The sequence below is a fragment of the Pleuronectes platessa genome, chromosome 10 (assembly GCF_947347685.1).
Source record: "Pleuronectes platessa chromosome 10, fPlePla1.1, whole genome shotgun sequence".
NCBI classification, from domain to species: domain Eukaryota; kingdom Metazoa; phylum Chordata; class Actinopteri; order Pleuronectiformes; family Pleuronectidae; genus Pleuronectes; species Pleuronectes platessa.
Window position 1 is genome coordinate 7,315,952 of NC_070635.1, and position 17,353 is coordinate 7,333,304.

General features: G+C 38.2%; 1 protein-coding gene across 1 annotated transcript in view; it reads right to left on the minus strand.

Moving 5' to 3' along the window:
- Positions 1 to 9,798: 9,798 nt before the first annotated feature.
- Positions 9,799 to 17,353, minus strand: part of grik3 (glutamate ionotropic receptor kainate type subunit 3) — an 80,095-nt gene continuing 72,540 nt past the window's right edge. The window contains exons 13-16 of the mRNA XM_053432556.1: positions 14,367 to 14,584; positions 11,197 to 11,422; positions 10,715 to 10,965; positions 9,799 to 9,993 (exon numbers count right to left, since the gene is read on the minus strand). Coding sequence (XP_053288531.1) covers positions 9,799 to 9,993; positions 10,715 to 10,965; positions 11,197 to 11,422; positions 14,367 to 14,584 — 890 coding nt within the window. The remainder of the gene's footprint in view (positions 9,994 to 10,714; positions 10,966 to 11,196; positions 11,423 to 14,366; positions 14,585 to 17,353) is intronic.

Below are 17,353 nucleotides of genomic sequence, written 5' to 3' on the forward strand. Positions count from 1 at the left end.
AGCTTCCCAAGCCAAAGGATTGAAATGTGGGGACACAGTCTGATAGAGAATACCAAATCATCGGCTGGTGAACTTCATCCTCATGTGGAACCACATGGAATCTGGCCCTGGGCCAACATCAAACAGCCTTGCTGTAGGCTGCATGCAACCGTGGGATAAAACACTGACAGCATTTCCTCAGGTAGAGACGAGCAAAGAGGTTTGGAGTTCCTGTCTGATGCAGAGAGACTTGCTTTGCAATAAAAATCCTAGACAGGAAGACTCAAGCTCATCTGTTAATGTTGACGATGTGAACACAACTCAAGACACTAGCTCGCTAGCTCATAACTTGTAACCCTCGCTCACAAACAGAGTTTACTAGGGGGTTGATTCACCAGAAGAGGACGCTGCTCAGCTATTGGAACAGCATTTTCTTGTTCTAATCTATGCCACCTAGCGGAAAGGAAAGCTACAACGATAAAAGCAGAGTAATCCTGTGATTGGCCAGTGAGCTACACTTCACTCTCATGCTAACACTAACTGGCAAGTATCCTGAGAAGGCTATCAATTCACTGAATTTGGTATATCTGCCTGTAAAGGAAAGTAGAAACATGATATACTTTTTTTATTTTAAAATGAATTGGCCTGCTGATTCAGTGAGATTTGTACTGGTCCCCCTGCTGGTCAGGTAAGAAGCAACTAAGTTAATCGATGTGCTGTGCACAGCTCTGCAATAAAGAAATGGTACAAGATAGTACATGAGATATATTTTATGTTATTGTAAGAGGTGTGACATTTTGGTTTTGTTTATTATGAGACATTTGAAGGAGAAATTAAACTGTGGTGGTCTGACACGGTCAAGTTGATTAATGGGGAACACTAAGATATGGTGATAGTACATCCCACTGGCAAAGAAAGTAATAGCTGCTGCAATTTTAACTGGAATACCTCCTGCAGGCAACAACCACTACAGTTCTACAATTAGATGAGGCTTGCTTGCAACTGCATTGCAATGTCAAAGCTGTCCCTGTTTCATCCAGAACAGACTCAATTCTTCAATGCTTGGACTCAACCAAATGCTTGAGGCTTTCAAGTGAATCTCAGTCTTTGAAGACAGGATAACATCTAGCATTTTCTGAAGTAACTACAATGAAACATTCATGCTCTGCTACCGTTTCAACCAGCTCATCTCAAAGGTATTCTGCTGGTTTGTGATCTGTTGTTTGGGCTGATGGTCGGTCTTGTTGCAGCAGAAAAACACAGCAATTTTGGGATGTTTTGGATACGTGGGTGAAATCACTTCAAATCTGCACCGTTTAAAATATCCCAGTTATGACAGTTGAGCAAAGCTGAAGACAATGAGTGTTATAGGTTATGAAGGCTGTTGGCAACCTTACTGCATGACATCTTTGTGGGGCAGGGAGTGTCCGCTTTTTACAATGGTTAAACGTTTTTTTCTTGTTTAACTATTTATATAGTCATTATTGTCCAGATGTTTTCAAATTTGATTGCACAAATGTTTAAAAATGTTCCTGACATCAACCATTGACAGGGATGTTTAGTAGTACTGTAATGGAGTAACATACCAATGCATACAACTTGAAATATCCGTTTGGGAAGGTTGATTCAAAAGCGTGCCAATTATATTTTATTGATTTGAAAAAAAAACAATGCACAAGCCCTTCAGCCTTTCACCTCCGCTGCTACTACAAGCACTAGGTATTTTTTTTAGATTACAAACTGACTCATCATGATAGGTCAGCAAAAACCCTCATATTGCACAACTTAAGCTTAATGTTGTTTTCTGCTTTGACCATGCACTGTTAAGGTATATTGAGCTGTGTACAAATGAAATGTCCGTTGTGTATAACTGTTGTATCTTAATATTGTTTGTGTTCTTGCAACCTTGACGCCTCTTGAACCTGGTGTTTTTGCAATTGTTTGTGTTTCGTCTGCTGTGTAATTTCTTGGTAAGACTTCAGATGTATGCAGTAAACAATTACTCAAGTCAAAAGCACAAAATTACTGCTTTATTTCAACGTTAACTATTTTGTTTGATACCTTGTGTAATTGGGCCGACCAAAAACTTTGACCATTGCCATTGAAATAATCAACATCCAAATCAGTATTCGAAACCATCAAGTTTTTGTATTATTATAAGCCTTTATTATTTATGATAGAAAAATCCCAAATGGCCTATGAAATACTAAATAATAAACCAACATTACTCATCACGCATTATCATTAGATATTTGTTCTCAGACAAGGACATTTGATAGTTTTGCTCATCACATAATTAAATCACATGTACACCAATAACACTGGGACAGAGACACATGAGCAAGTGACAAGTTCAAAGTTACAACTACACTACCAAGATACAAAAAAAAATGTCTGTAATGAATTTCAAATTTATGAAGGTTATCTCTGCAAAAAGTCATGTTTGCCAAAGAAAAATTACTAAATGCTAAATGTTTAGTGAATGTCCTAAAACTATAGGTAAAATCTGAGCCATCTTGCAACTACTAAAATATGATGTCCATTTATTATAGTAAAGCTGATGCAAGTGGATGCTGCTGCATGCTAACAATAACATTGAATAACATACACACACTCTGTAGAGGAGTGTATGATTTACATAAATGAAGAGGTGAACCTAGAGTGTCTATACTGAGTGCATAACACGATGTTAAACAGCAAAAGTACAGTACCTTCTTGACAAAAACTCCTCTGCATTAAACGTTGATGTGTTTTGTTTTATGTACACTGGAGAAAAAAAGCCTTTCATACAGTTCTATATTTATATTCATGAAAGCCTTTATTCCAGTCATTATCAGGGTCAAAGACGGAACAGAAAGAGCAAGTCACTAAGGCATTTCATGGGCAATGTCTCTAACAGGCTATTTCACATAAAGTCAAATGGATAATTCAACATGATAGTACGAAGATAAAACTCTTATACTGGTGCTGTGAGGGATTTTGCAATGAAAGAGACGGGGTCTGGGATAAACAATTGTTTTTCTCTCATTCAGCCATATGGCGTCTCCTGGTACAAACACAATATGTGTAATGCCAAGCTCATTATGGAAGGGAGAATATGCACAAGTATTCCCACTGTGGTACCACTTCATTAGAGCAGTACGGTGTACTGTAATTACACACCCATTAATTGCTCATCCTTTTTAATGTTATTGGGATGGGCAGTGTTATCGACCTTCTATTAGTCTTGTAATCCAGCTCTGGCACTTTGCCCATGTATGAAAGTGAAAATGTATTCGTAGTTTCAATATTTGACCTGGAGAACGTTAATACATGTGATGAGTCTCTGGTTTTCCTTTTTGTTACGAGGGCAAAGTTAAGTGAATAAAACTGAATGTTTGTTACCCATTATCTCTCATTTAAAAGTTATTTTTTCCCTCCAAGAAAAGCTGCATGTGCAGTTTGTCACTTGTAGCTCACTGCTACCTTTCATGACTCTCTTGTGAAAATTCAACAATGCACTATTGAAAAAGCACATTTATTTTTTGTAGGTCACATATTTTAGATTAAAAACTATTATACTGAGAAATAATTACAGAATGTTAATACAATCAAAACAATGAAATATCATTCAAATCCTCAGGAAGGAGTTGAATTCCCCTGCCCAGTTTTTTAATAACATCTTTTATTTGAAGGTGATATGGACAGCCATTCCTCCAAAACAATTGTTATTTAGCTTCATATCCTATTAAAGCTATATCCTGGGCTGACATTGCCCATAATAAGGTTCAGTGCACACTGGCCCTCCCATCAAGCTAATCCTCTGGTGCAGCTTCAGCCAGGATGGGTCTCTCACCCACTGGGTCCACGGAGATGGGCATGGCACGGGTCAGCCATTCATTCACCCCCAATTGGTCAATGATGCACAGCCATTGGGCTCCAGCACATCACCCCGGAGTGTGAAGCAGAACATCACGCATTGACGGCACAGTCAAGGTCAACAAAGAGGGCATTGGTCTGGACGTGTGCCATCAGAGTGAGAAATCCACCACCAGCCTGCATGAGCAACCGACCAGGGCAGTCACCATGATGGCAAAGACGCTGGAGGTCAGCTTTAGGTTGGACTTTCTCCTCGCAGAATCTCATTTGTACACTATATTGAAATATGTGAGTATAAATCTGAGGACATGAATCTGTAAAGGTAAGGCAAAGTCTAAATGTCATTCATTACCTCAGTTCTTCACAACATTAGAGACACTGTGTAAAACCACTCTAGATAAATAGTTTATGGTACTGCATTAGGCTGCAGCCCATTAACATTAAATCAAACATAGACTTTCCATTATAAAAAATGAGGGACAAAACGTCCCCCTTAAAAGCCCCTCTAGCATAATTGAGTACCACCACATTCAATTGGCTTTGAATAAAATGATTCATTTTAATAAAATCCATTTTGTAACCGTGCAGTTTATTTTCAGGAAGGCCTGTGTCTTAAAATAGTCTATATTTACTGACCTACATTACAGCAGCACTCAGTTTTCAAGCTGAACATATAGCTAATCTTAAAAGGCATGTGCACAGAGTAGCTTGTGGTGTTGTATCAGTCTTTCAACTAATTTTATTTTTTCTACGTTTGGTGTGGATGTTTTTATCTCTCTGAATTTTTTTGATTTCCCTGACAATGAATTAAATAATAAAAATCTGGGAACTGAGTGTAAGTAATTTTGAGATCTTACAGATTTGAAAAGTGCCTTCATAGGAATAATGTAAGGAGGTATATGCCCCTTTGAGTGCCATTCTAAATTCACTACATTTCTTTTCATATTCATCTCACTTGATTCCTGACCTGTCTTCCATTGCTTATATCCTATAACAAAATCGTCCTCTCTTCACATTGTCGCTGATCCATTTTTCTTCTCTCTTCACTCTCATATTGTTGTGGGTGTTCCTTTGAAACCATTCCCTCATTCTCCTTGGCTTTTTTCCTAATGTCATCCCATCTTTTTTCATTTTGCCCCACTGCTCCTGCTTCTTCCAGCTCTCATGTCCTTTCACATCTTTCTGTCTTCATCTGGCTGGCTCCTATCCTCCCTCTGTTTCCCTCTCTCTCTCTCTCTTTTACATACTCCTGATGTGCTCCTGCTGGCCCCGGTCTGTCCAAAGGGATTAATTGATAGTGAAAGATAATAAATCTTCCCATTAGGCGCAAGGCCCCTGCCCATCGTTCATTATGAACCCGCTGCTCCTCAAAGCCATGGCCTGGGGTTTCCCTGGCTTTTTTAACAGGCATGTCTGCCATCTCGACGCCAGCAAGGTTAATCTCTCTCTATCGCGGTTGATTGGCTACCTCACGTAACGACAAATTCTCATTCATGCATGAGCACCGTTTGTGGCGGGTGTTTATTCCTTCCTTTCTCTCTCGATTTGCAGCGCACCGTGTTTTACATGAGCGATCCGAGGCTCGCCTTGCAGCAGCTGTTACATCTGACTGCAAAGGTCCTCTGCTGTAGGGGTTTGGATTTTATGGTTCTCAAAGAAAGGACCTATATAAAAATGATCATCTAGCAAATCGCATTTTTCCTTATTTACTATTGATATGATGGATACGAAATATAGAAACTATTCTAGTATCTGGGACTTGTACTGAATTATTGCTACCCTGAGACCTGTTTGTGGGCTCCTCAGACATTCAATCTTCAATGGTTCCTCCTTCTTTTTTCAGACCACAGATCTCCTCAATGCATTAGCCAGTAACTATATCCTTCTCCCAGTCTGGGAAGCTACCGTCCTTATCTATCCTCACATCTTTTTCGCTTTGTTCCTGAATAATTACTGTGACAAAACACACTATGAATAATTTATCCTGCTCATCAGGCGATTTGAGTTTATGTTGTTTACCATTAGTCCTTGTAGTAGTATTTCAGTAGTATAATCCCACTATGATTACAGTTCAGTACATCCTTGTAGCTTTAAGCTGTGGGCATCAACAGTAGAGTCGATCTCGAGCAGTCAGAAACCAAAGGTCTTATGAATTTTTGAAAATTATTGACGATTTTTCCCTGGAGACATAGAGATAAATTGTGGACAAAATGATACTCACTAAACATCCTAAATGACTGTCACATGTTTTCCTTAAACATGCTAAAGCCATGTTTGCCTACATGATTTAAGCACGGCAGCACAACACAAATCAATCAGCGGCTGAACAGGAGATATAGATAGTTTGTATTTTTTATTTAAAACTTCATATAACCCATACAGCAAACTGTACAATTGAATTATTCACAGTGAGTTAAAAAGAAAATAATTCAATAGCTTTTCTTAAACATTTTGTTGAATTTCCCCGTGTTTTACTCAGATGTCGCTTATTCTAAGGTTCTCTTAACACAAACAGTTACTAGGAAAACAAAATCTTTTTTTCCCTTGTTTTTTACAAAACCTTACAAAAAACTATATTCATATAAATTCTGCATGTCCACAAGGAAAACCCTGGTTGGCACCAACATATTAATCATATTGTTTGAGAGGTTTTCTGCCAAATGATAGAAGCTTTGCAACTGAAAAGAAAGGAATACATAAAAAGGCATACTGTCATGACCGTGGGGAAATCAAACTCACACACTGCTAATGGAACACAGGTTATGTAGCTTACATTTTGCATTACTTTTCTCTCACAGTTCATAGAATTTTGTGTAAAATGACATTATTATTAACATTGATTTATAAAAAGATATATATATATATATATTTATATATTCAGTAACCAAACTGACTGAATCAGCCAAATCAGAAACCCTGTTGTAACTAATTTTGATTATGATGATTTCAGTTCTTTTCACATATCAGAGACGTGAAATACAGGCAAACTTGAGTCTTTGACCTGCATGACAAGCTACAGTACACATGAGGGTAACGTTATGTAGTATAGCCACTTTTCAGCTGTGGCCACACGTTAGACCAGGGGCCCTATTCACAAACATTCTCATACAACTCCAAACTTAGCCTAAAACTTTCCAGCAAGGGAAGTTCTCTTAGCAGCTCAGTAAGCACAAGACAAAAAATTGTTACTCGCTAGTAAGACAAGTTCATTTAAAAGGTGTGGGAAAAAAATGGATTAAAAGAACAGTGGAAGCACTGGAGAGATGAGCGATGTTTAATCTTAACTTAGTTTGTGGACACGTGTAAAACCATTTTATGAATAGACTTCAAACCTGATTTTACAGCGCAAGCTGAGAGGCAGGTGAGGGAGAATATAGCAAAGCGAGTTAACGCCTCCTTCCCGTGCAGCACCAGTGTCATAGCCATGTGTTCTGCAGTCTAAAAGCAAAAAACGGAGATTGCAGCATAGAAATTGGATTCTTCATGCACAGGTGAGCGCTGTGTCACTTACTTACAACCACTGGCAACGTTATCTTAAAAAAAACGTAATAACACAATTTTCTCGTCAGCTTAAGGAATTTTAAAGCCTCTTAAAAAATCCTTGTCCCTGCTACGAACAGTATTTCACTAAAAGAGGCTCTCTTAAGGGTTACGACTCTTAGTGAATACCAGGATCTTGTCTTACCTGTAACAAGTTTCTATTCAAGTAACAATTTTCCATAGAGGTTCGTCACCAGCTTCATGAATATGACCACTGGTCCTTATTGGATTCTCAAGAGAACTATAGGGGCAGTTACTTAAGATTAAACCTTACTCTAAGGAAGTGTCCGCTAAATTCTTGGGAGAGTTAAACATTTTCATTTCACGTTTAATTTGTAGAAATACACTAGCCATCAAATAATATAATGCATTAAAGCGTTTTGGGGCTATGGAACTGGGGAAGTGGTTTAAAGTGAACTCTCTAATGAAATAAATAGCATCTATAACATATTTGACTGTGAACAGAATTCATTTATAACAGTATAAATTTAGCAAAATACATTTTCTCCTGCTGATCTTATCTACATACTCTACTTTGCAGAAGGGAATCGATAAACAATTATACAGTGACTCTCTACCAAACCAACGCTAAGTTTTACAGATCGGAGTTTCCTTGAATCATATATTTAGTCATATATTTTTTTTTTTTCAACATTTCCACAACTTGAATCTCACAGAGGTTTGTTGTTTGTTCAGCTCCCACGTGGCAGCAGCTCACAGACTCGTCAAATCTTCACACAGCTCTCAATTACACTCGCTTAACATATATACTTACTCGACAGAAATTAAAGTCAACATGAACACACAAACATCTGTCCTCTGTCTATTCACCATCTATTCATCACTTTGTCCTTCAGCATGTTACAAGTATGGAATTACTCTGTTCACAACAGGTAATGGGGTAAAAAAAAGATAATCTTCGAAGTCTTTCATTTAAAAGCAAACCTTGGCCAGTTTTCATTACACTTAGTGAAAACAAAAAAGCCTCTTGATACAGGCCTGTAAAATAAAGTAACTGTTCAACAACATGTTCAGAAATACTGGGGATATTGAGCCGTCATGTAGCCACGGACAAAGACCAGAGCATATTTTGATGGATATGTCACAATTAAATGCACTCAAAAATGCTCTTCAGTTTTAAGGTCACAGTCTCTGTGCCTTACAATTCTTTATTGATACAATGCCTTCCATCCCATTCTGTAGCATGCTCTCATTTTAACCATGGTGAGAAACTGAACCTGGACTTTTGGAATTGATTAATCGTTCACAAAGGACCAATGTCTTTTTTTTTTCACGGATTGGGAAATTAATCCAGTAGTTTTCTTAATAATGATAATGTGAAGTGAGTTATTTTTTTTTTTTCAACCAAGCAAAGACAATGCCACAACTGCCCCAAATACAATTCCCGGTCTACATGTTACCCTACACCAAGGGATTCGTAGAACCCCTTGATAGTCAAATTTACACCACTACGATTTACTCTGCATGGACCTCAAGTTGACTGCTCTCTACGAAGCTAAGTGAGCAGTTATGGCTCTAACTTGTCAGTATATACTTTGTTTAATGGTCAGATCTTTGGCAATATAAATGATTAAAATTCAATCATGTACAAAATCCTTTCTGACATAATTTGTGTTTCTGGCCAAATTTATCACATAACACTGATCCAGTCATCAATAGTGGAATTTCCTGTTTAATATGGATTTCTCTCAATTGTAGCTTGTTTTGCATCTATGGCTAATTTGTGAGGAACAATATACACATCACTACTTTAACCAACAAACTGCTGAACAGTTGTCCCTGTGAACCTAGCTTTCAAACGATCCTTTATCATATCCTACTGCCTTTAACTCAACAATTACATTATAAGCCTAGAGAACTGGTTTGAGGTAACTTTATTTTCTGCTGTCAAAGGCAATCTAGGAGTTTGTATAAATCAACAGGATAAAGGTTAGAACATGATATTTAACAAAAAAAATCAATGAAAACTGCACTTCCTTGTCCTTTTGTATATCTGTCATTTATTGCCATTCTCATCAAAGCCTTTCTTCTTACTTCGGTCCAGTACAATTCTCAGTCTTTTCACTGATGAGGATTCCTTGAAATTTTGTTTGTTTTCTTGTGTTTTTATGTTGCGCACGTAAACATCAGACTTAAAACTGAATATTTGGGTGTACTCTTTTCCCGACCCCCCGCATATTTATTTTTTTCAAATCATTTGTGGTTTGGATTAAAGTGGTGAATGTTGTCATACCTGTGTGGCGGATGCTGCCATTTTGAGATGCCCGTGTTTTGTGAGTGTCCCCATGTCACTGTGGTTGATCATGTATCTGGTGATTCCGTCTATGCCATTGTCTCTAGTCTCTGGCACTGCCCCTGACACATTGCTTATGAGGTTCTTGCCCTGGGGGGAACACAATGTCATGGGAACACAGGAGTCATCCCAGTGCTGCAGCTCATGTTGTCCTTTCCTGGGAGTCGTCGGTCGTTGTAGGCATGCATGTTTATCACTGCATCCGTCTTCACCATGACTGGAGGCTGAGGCTTGTGTTTCACTCGCCTCTCGCAGGTGAACGACAGTCTGATCTCGTCCACCATGGCACTGCACAAAGACCTCTGGGCAAAAAGGGAGGATGCGGAGAGGAGAATAGAAGGAGAAGAGGGGAAAGGGATGGAGGGTAAATGCTTTAGCTTTAAATTGTTCTGACAGCAGAGAGTGTCAACACTCTAAAGAGTACAAAATGCATAAGAACACAACATTCATATTGTGTTAACGCTTGTGTGCGTGTGTGTGTGTGTCCGTGGCTGTCAGCAATGTCAAATCGCAGCTCCACCACATGAAGCCTGCACACAGTTCATTATTGTTGCTGTGTCAGAAAGCGTGAACAAGTATGGTGCACGCAACAACTCGCTTAGCTTGAGTCAAATTAGCTATTTACAACAGTAAAGGGTTCATGCTATTCTGACATATTCAATGACTAATAATAGATTAATTTTCTATGCTCCAATTTGCAATTCTGCCTGTTAAAATAAGTAAATGTAGTGTTATGGCCAAGTACTCCTGGGGATTAGCCACAGACATGCAAATCCTTTTACAACATGTTTAAATTAAAAGCCATGAATAGAGCACAGCTTTGGTTTGGAGGCTATGTGCTGAGGATCAAAAACAAAATAGGCATGCTAAGCAACTTCTTTTGTAAAATCAAGGTTAAAAAAAAATTGTGCAGTGTAATTAAATTCATTCTAGATTAATTTCCCATCTATTCAGCCAAACCACAGAAGAGAGATCAAATTAAGATAAAGTAGCATGTTGTGTGTAATTTATGGGGATATACACCTGCTCACGTTCTGCAGTCTTCCTTAGCTTGTAGACGAATTCAGCAATCGCCACAAAGACGGACAGCACTAGGCCAGAAGCCAGCACGATGAATATACCACCAAGGTTCTGGATACCCATGGGCCCTGCCTCACGACGCTCTTCATCCAAGCAGCTGTTCCCGCTCCACCACTTCTCCTTCAGCATGTGTAGGCGCCCATCCTCCATGATGCTTAGGATTGCTATGGTGATTTTGTCCCTGTATGGGGAGCCTGGAAGCAACATAAGGCCGGTTTTACTTGGAAGAAATGCCAGCTGCAGTCTGTGATTATGAGGCTCATAAACACGTTGTGGCACACAGTCTGACTAGCAGGGAGAAAGAACCATCCTGTCCTGCTGCATTGTTTAAAAAACATCCCCCTCATACTTCAAAGGGCGACACACAACTTTTTTTGTATCACTTCGATTCTCAAATATATTCCCAGGTCATTTGCATGTCTTACCGAGGGGAGTGCCGATGCCGTAGCCTTTGCTGTCGATGAGCCCTCCCACCTGGGTCAGGTTACAGTTCCTCCTAGTGATGTAGTCAATAGTGGTGGACTCCATTATGAGGGCGTAGTCTGACTTCAGCACCCTCTGAATCCCATCCTCAATAGACTTCACTAGGGACGTGCTTGGCCTGCTGCTCATGAAGGCCCACATCTTCTCAAAAGTAGAAACCTTAGATTTCTGAAAGGGAGGGAAAGAGTAGTTTTAAAATACATTTAACCTTATTCGAACAATCTTTCTCAATACAGAAAAAAAAGAAACCCCGTTAAATATGCAATACTTTTATTAATGAGAAATAGTTAATAACCTTGTAGCCCAAATAACTGAAGCTTGAATTACTAATATTGTTAGCGCCCCTGATGAAGGGCAGAATGACTGTACACCCATGGGGAGTTTTAAATGCCTGATTAAAAACTGTCAAAGGCAATACATTTGTTACATTATAGACACGTTTTTTTACGAATATGGATTCTTTAGCCAGTGACCAAACAGATTTATGTGATTACTCTCACAGATCGCCACTGTTACAGGATTAAAGGAGAGTAAATTGAAGCTTTGTGCACATCTATTCTCATAAGTGCTACTGAAGCAGCAATAATAGAATGCCTCTCCATTAGTCTTGCATCAGGCTATGTGGTATTTCATGCAATTTTATGTGAGGTCACATTTATGCCATGTCTAATCCTAGATAATTACTGTCTAAAGACTTTAAGCCATTTCAAATTGTGAAAGATGCTGTTATAAGAAGCCCTCCATTATGTGTGACTCCAGTAGAAACATGGTATTTGTTGTTTTAAACTGTGATGTGATAGTCTGATATTAAAACTTAAAAGCACCAATTAGGATTACTTGCAAGTGTCCTTATAAGATGCTGGTTTGAATTATAGCAGTATGTGATTCCAAAGGTCTCCTGTTGATGAATGCTTCCATATAGATTCCTTCTCCCTACCCAGAGTACAAAATACAGCAATTTGTTTCAACCTTTTAAAAGCAGATGAAAACGTCATCCTTTGGAAGCAGTTGACTTGTCTACATGTGCCCTTCACTGCTCTTGATATCCTGTGCAATTTAACGAAACCACATCCCCTCATAGGAGAGGATTCAATTGACATGGTAACCTTCTTTGCACATCTTAAATTGTGTCTAGCGTGACTTGCATAGTGTGTCTTCTTATATCGTGTCATCGCTAAATGATTATCTTGGTGAACATTTACAGAAGTTAGCATTACACTGTATTTGGTCTTTTGGGGTCACTGTATTTATTGACTGCATTTCATTCCATGAATATTAAGGGGTGTAATGATGCATATTTAGTGTTACATATGCCTGGGGGTGACTAAAGTGTCTACAAATATGACATTTATTATACCTACATGTAATACTTTATTACAATATCTGGTTCAATGTTTTCATCTTTATTGCCACAGGAAACAATTTCCCTTGACACCTGGAACTTTTCTATCCATTTCCCCAAAAAATTATGACACAACCTTCCATGCTATGGGAGAAATTTCTACAGCAGTCCATTTTCTTTAGTCCATTTCATTTGCGTGGTCTTATCCTAAACTACAAATCACATTTAATAGAATTAAAGCAAAACACATAATTTAGTATGTCACCCTAACTTAACTTTAGGGCCAAATCCTTCTGGTTACATACATCTGCAAAGGCCTTATCCTCAGTATTTATCCTGCTTCTCTGCCTAACTGAGTCGACATCATCAGGGCTTTTCTGTGAGCGCAGGCGAGAGCAGAGGGCACTCGAGCCTTGCTGCTTTGATGAGGTAATTAGACACCTGTGTCGCCTTCTATTTATGACGCGACAATCACAACCGCAATTTAGAAAAGTTCACAAAAAGATCTAAAATAACTTCACATGGCTAATCAGAGGAAGCGAAGGTTGATTTCTTTTCAAAGGTTCAACGAGTCGAGTTGGATTCAGGCTGCTTCTTTATCATTACACCCCATTTAATATTCATGGGATAAAATGTAATAAGTTAGCAAACTTACATTGTTATATACTAACTAAATATTTTTCTTAAAGAATACACAGGCTTTTTCAGTTTTTCCAATTCCTCTGTGTTATATAAGCTCCCTACTATAGCCAGGTAAAGCAAGAGTCGAGAAAAACTTTTCCTTAATGTGCTTGAAGCCTTCACAACAGCTGGCCAATCAGTGCAGACTGGGCTTTACAGCGAGGGGGGCCTCAAAGACATAACAGCTAAAACCAAGCCTTTCAGATGTGTGGAAACATTAGAGCTTGTAATCCTTTAAGTTACATATCCCAAATTCAAATAATGAACCTGAATATGAGCATAATAAAAAAAAAAAAGACGTACAAAAGTCATCACTAATGATGTCAATGCACATCAAGAGCAAATATCCCAAACCAAAACACATTCTCGAAGCTGCAGGATCAAAATCATATACCTTTCAGCAAACTCAACAACGAAGCCTACAACATTTATGAGCTCAGCAACTAAATTTGTCCAAGAAGAATCCCTTCTCTTTTTGTTTCTTTCTATTGACTGCTGTAAACTTATGGACTATCTTAAATATAAATGCGGAGTGTTTTCATTTTCTTACTTGGAGAAACTGTAAGTCTGTTACATGTGTTATTCAGCACCAGAGCAGCATCAGCAGCAACATCTATTGCTCAAAAATAATAAAATAAAGTGAAGGACCCTGCAGGCAAACGCTGAAACTTTGGAATAAAAAAATCATTATTGAGGAACACATCAAACAGTGTAGAGGAGTGGAGAAGCTGAAGAATGTGTCTTTGCTGTGGGACTCAAGATCTAACTGGGGAAAGATAAATAAATAATAAAGATATAGAAAGAAAAGTTATAGAATATTTTTCAAAAAGTCAATTTAAAAACTCAAGATTCAACATCTTGCCACATTTCTGAACACACACATTTTACAGTACTATTATTGTATGAGTTTATAGTTGACACACTTCAGCTAGTTTGTTTTTACATTGGAAATGGAAATGATTACAACAATTCCACTATCAATAAATGATAGTGGAACCTTTAGTTTTTTTTTTTAAATATAAATTAAATTGATTTCAAGAATAAATAAATGGCTTGATTCAATCGTAGCTGCTCATGTTAGTACCGTACCCTGAAGAAGGACATGGTTGCGGCGTCTTTGACGACTCCATACTCAATCTTTGTCTGCTTGGCGATGTCGTCAGCTGAGTCCACAGCCGAGTCCATTCTCTCCACAGTGAGAAAAGCTGTTAAATTCGCTGTGTAGGATGATATGATGATCAGTGTGAAGAACCACCATATCCCGCCAATGATCCTGGTTGACAGTGCTTTGGGCATCAGCTCTGAGCCTGCAAGCAACACAAAGTGATAAAGATGAAATTGTAGCTGCCAAATCTGTAACAAAATTTAACAAATGCAGAAACATGATCACTGACATTTCTGTTAATTAGCCTGTAAACATTACAAGCAGTGCAACTGGTGTTGATCAAGGTGCCTTCAGTGTTTGGCAGGTTAGAAAAAACTCCAAGCTAAGAATATCAAGTAGGCAGATCAGACCTGTAAGTGTACATTTCCAAGGATTTAACACTGGGTGTAAAAAGCCTCTCAGTTCAGGCTTTTGTTGCAGATGACTACAGTTTTATTTCAACATGTCCTCTCAAACAACCCATAGTTTGTGTGTCACTACCATGGACTGTATATAGAGAAAGATGACACATCTTTACTTCCTCCCACTATCAAGACATGTAAACATCCCTGATATGAACAGTTGCACATTAGGAGCCAGAGTCAGCGGGGTCTGATCGTGAGCCATCTCAGGTGTCAATCATGAGGTTTTATCCTGTTTTGAAGGCATCAGATAACTAAATAAAACCAAACTTACTGAGAAAATGAAGAATTTGAACTTACATCAGTGGGATCAGGGCTAAAATGACAAAACCATCTTTAAGAAAAATGTACTTGACATGTACTTTGACTCTTCAGTTGGGTCCATGTCCCATCCACTAACACGGAGGAGGGTTCATGCCCTATAATGCGCCATCAGGGATTGATCAAGTCCCTTGGGCTTCACTTTTGGGGAGCAGACTGCTGTTATGACCCAAGAGAGTATGTCCTGAAATGGTGCCCTTACATAGCGAGAATATAAAGTAAACTGTGGTAGTTTGATTTGGTTTTCTTCTTTTTTAGACTTGAGAAATCATCATTGTTTGGGTTTTTATTTTTCCTTTAGATCTAACTTTAGATCTAATGTCTAAATTGAAATTAAAATATGCATCCTTTAATGAGCGCATTTAGAAAAGTCACAAGTGCCTGTAAAATTCAAACACTCCTAAGTCATACTCATCAGTTAGGCAGCTGCTCTGGAATGTAATCACTACGACAGATTTGCGAAAGGACTTTTGGCATTAAGTTCCCAATTTAAATGTATCTTTTGGCATCAATAGTAGTCTATCCTCCTCCTATTGTTAATTCAACTTTTTTTTTTCCAGAAATTAGTTTTTGGTGAACATACAAGTTGATGTATTGCTGTGAAAAGTGCATCTCTGTAGGATGTCAAATCAAATATAAATGAGATATGTAACGGACACGATTATAATTCACTCGGTTTTCCTTCTCTGTTTCTATCTCGTCACGTCGTCAGATTTTTACCAGACGTACACGCGGGTCTATTTTGCAAACAAATCATCACAGTCTGTATAAATAAATGCAAGAATAATCAAGATATACAATTGTGCGGAGCCCGAGTGACATTACAGCTCTGAATCAGCCTTGACTTTGAGTGGTCCTCTGCTGAGTAATACTATGTTTACAATGGTACACTGACTGGTACTAAAGTTACTTTATATCTCATCTCTGACAACCTTTAAAATACCCTTGTGCTTTGTGCACTCTGTTACTTTACTGAGAAGATTTATGAGGGCAATTCTGAAGAGTAACAAGCCCACATAAGGGGGGCAGAGTGGTCAGCTCTTTAACCTCTCCCACCAAATTTGATTGGATTTGTCCTTTGAGGTTTGACTAAGACTACATGGTTGCAAACAAGGGACGACAGGAGCGTCCCTTAATTCACTCTGACTTCAGAGGGGGAAGATCCAGATGCATTCCCTGGTCACACTAAAAATGAAGTGAAGCAACGGGTAACTCAATTGAATTCCACACTATAAAGCGCTGTTGTCAGCAGGGAACTGTGTGTGGCTCTGCATCAGAACACTAATAAATTCAAAAAACCGATCAGTCGTATGGTGCCAGGGAAACAAAACGATGTCAAAATGGCATTTGTTTACTCTAAGAAGGACTTCAAGGAAACCAAGGAAATTTTAACGTTCTTTCAGGAAAGACAACACAGACTCTGTTACAGTAAATATCACATATCTCACTGACATGAATGCCGTAAATGGTTGTGTACAATTATGAAAACTATTATAAAACAATATTAGGACCTATGTGTTTGTGACCAAGTTCAGGATTTTATACAATATTATTAAATTAGCATTGCTAAAGAAGATACAAAGAAATATAGGAAAACATAAAAGGAGTTTACATAACATTTATAAATATATTGCATACATATATAATAATATTACAGCAATAGTGTGGTTTATAGAGACTCAGGTTAACTGCATTACCCTGTGTTTAATTCACTACATTTTGAACTCCTGTTAGATTTATCTTTTCATGCAGTCTCAGGATTAATGTCTCAAGATGAATCGGGAGTTTTGAGTCATTACATTTCCATTCTTGATGATTCAGTTATTTTGTAATATGAATATTATTTAGTGTGAATAGTAGTTTTTTGCTAGAGTTAAATAATTCCATTTGACTACTAATTGATTCTGTATGTCTTACGGCATCAGTGAATACTTCAGCATGTGTAGTTACTATATAGATATTTCTGAAGCTTCTACTAACACGACAGAGCCCCACATTTCTAAAGGGAGATCATAAAGAAGTCACTCTGCAATTCTCCTTTGTGTAAATGAACAGACTGTTTTGCATCTAATGATGCTTTTTGAAATGTCAGTCTTTTGGGACACAAAAAGCTGTTCTCTGTGAAGCCAGGAGTGCCCCAGTGCTTAACATGATGCCCCCAATGTCTGAAGTGTTTCTCCCCACTAGCA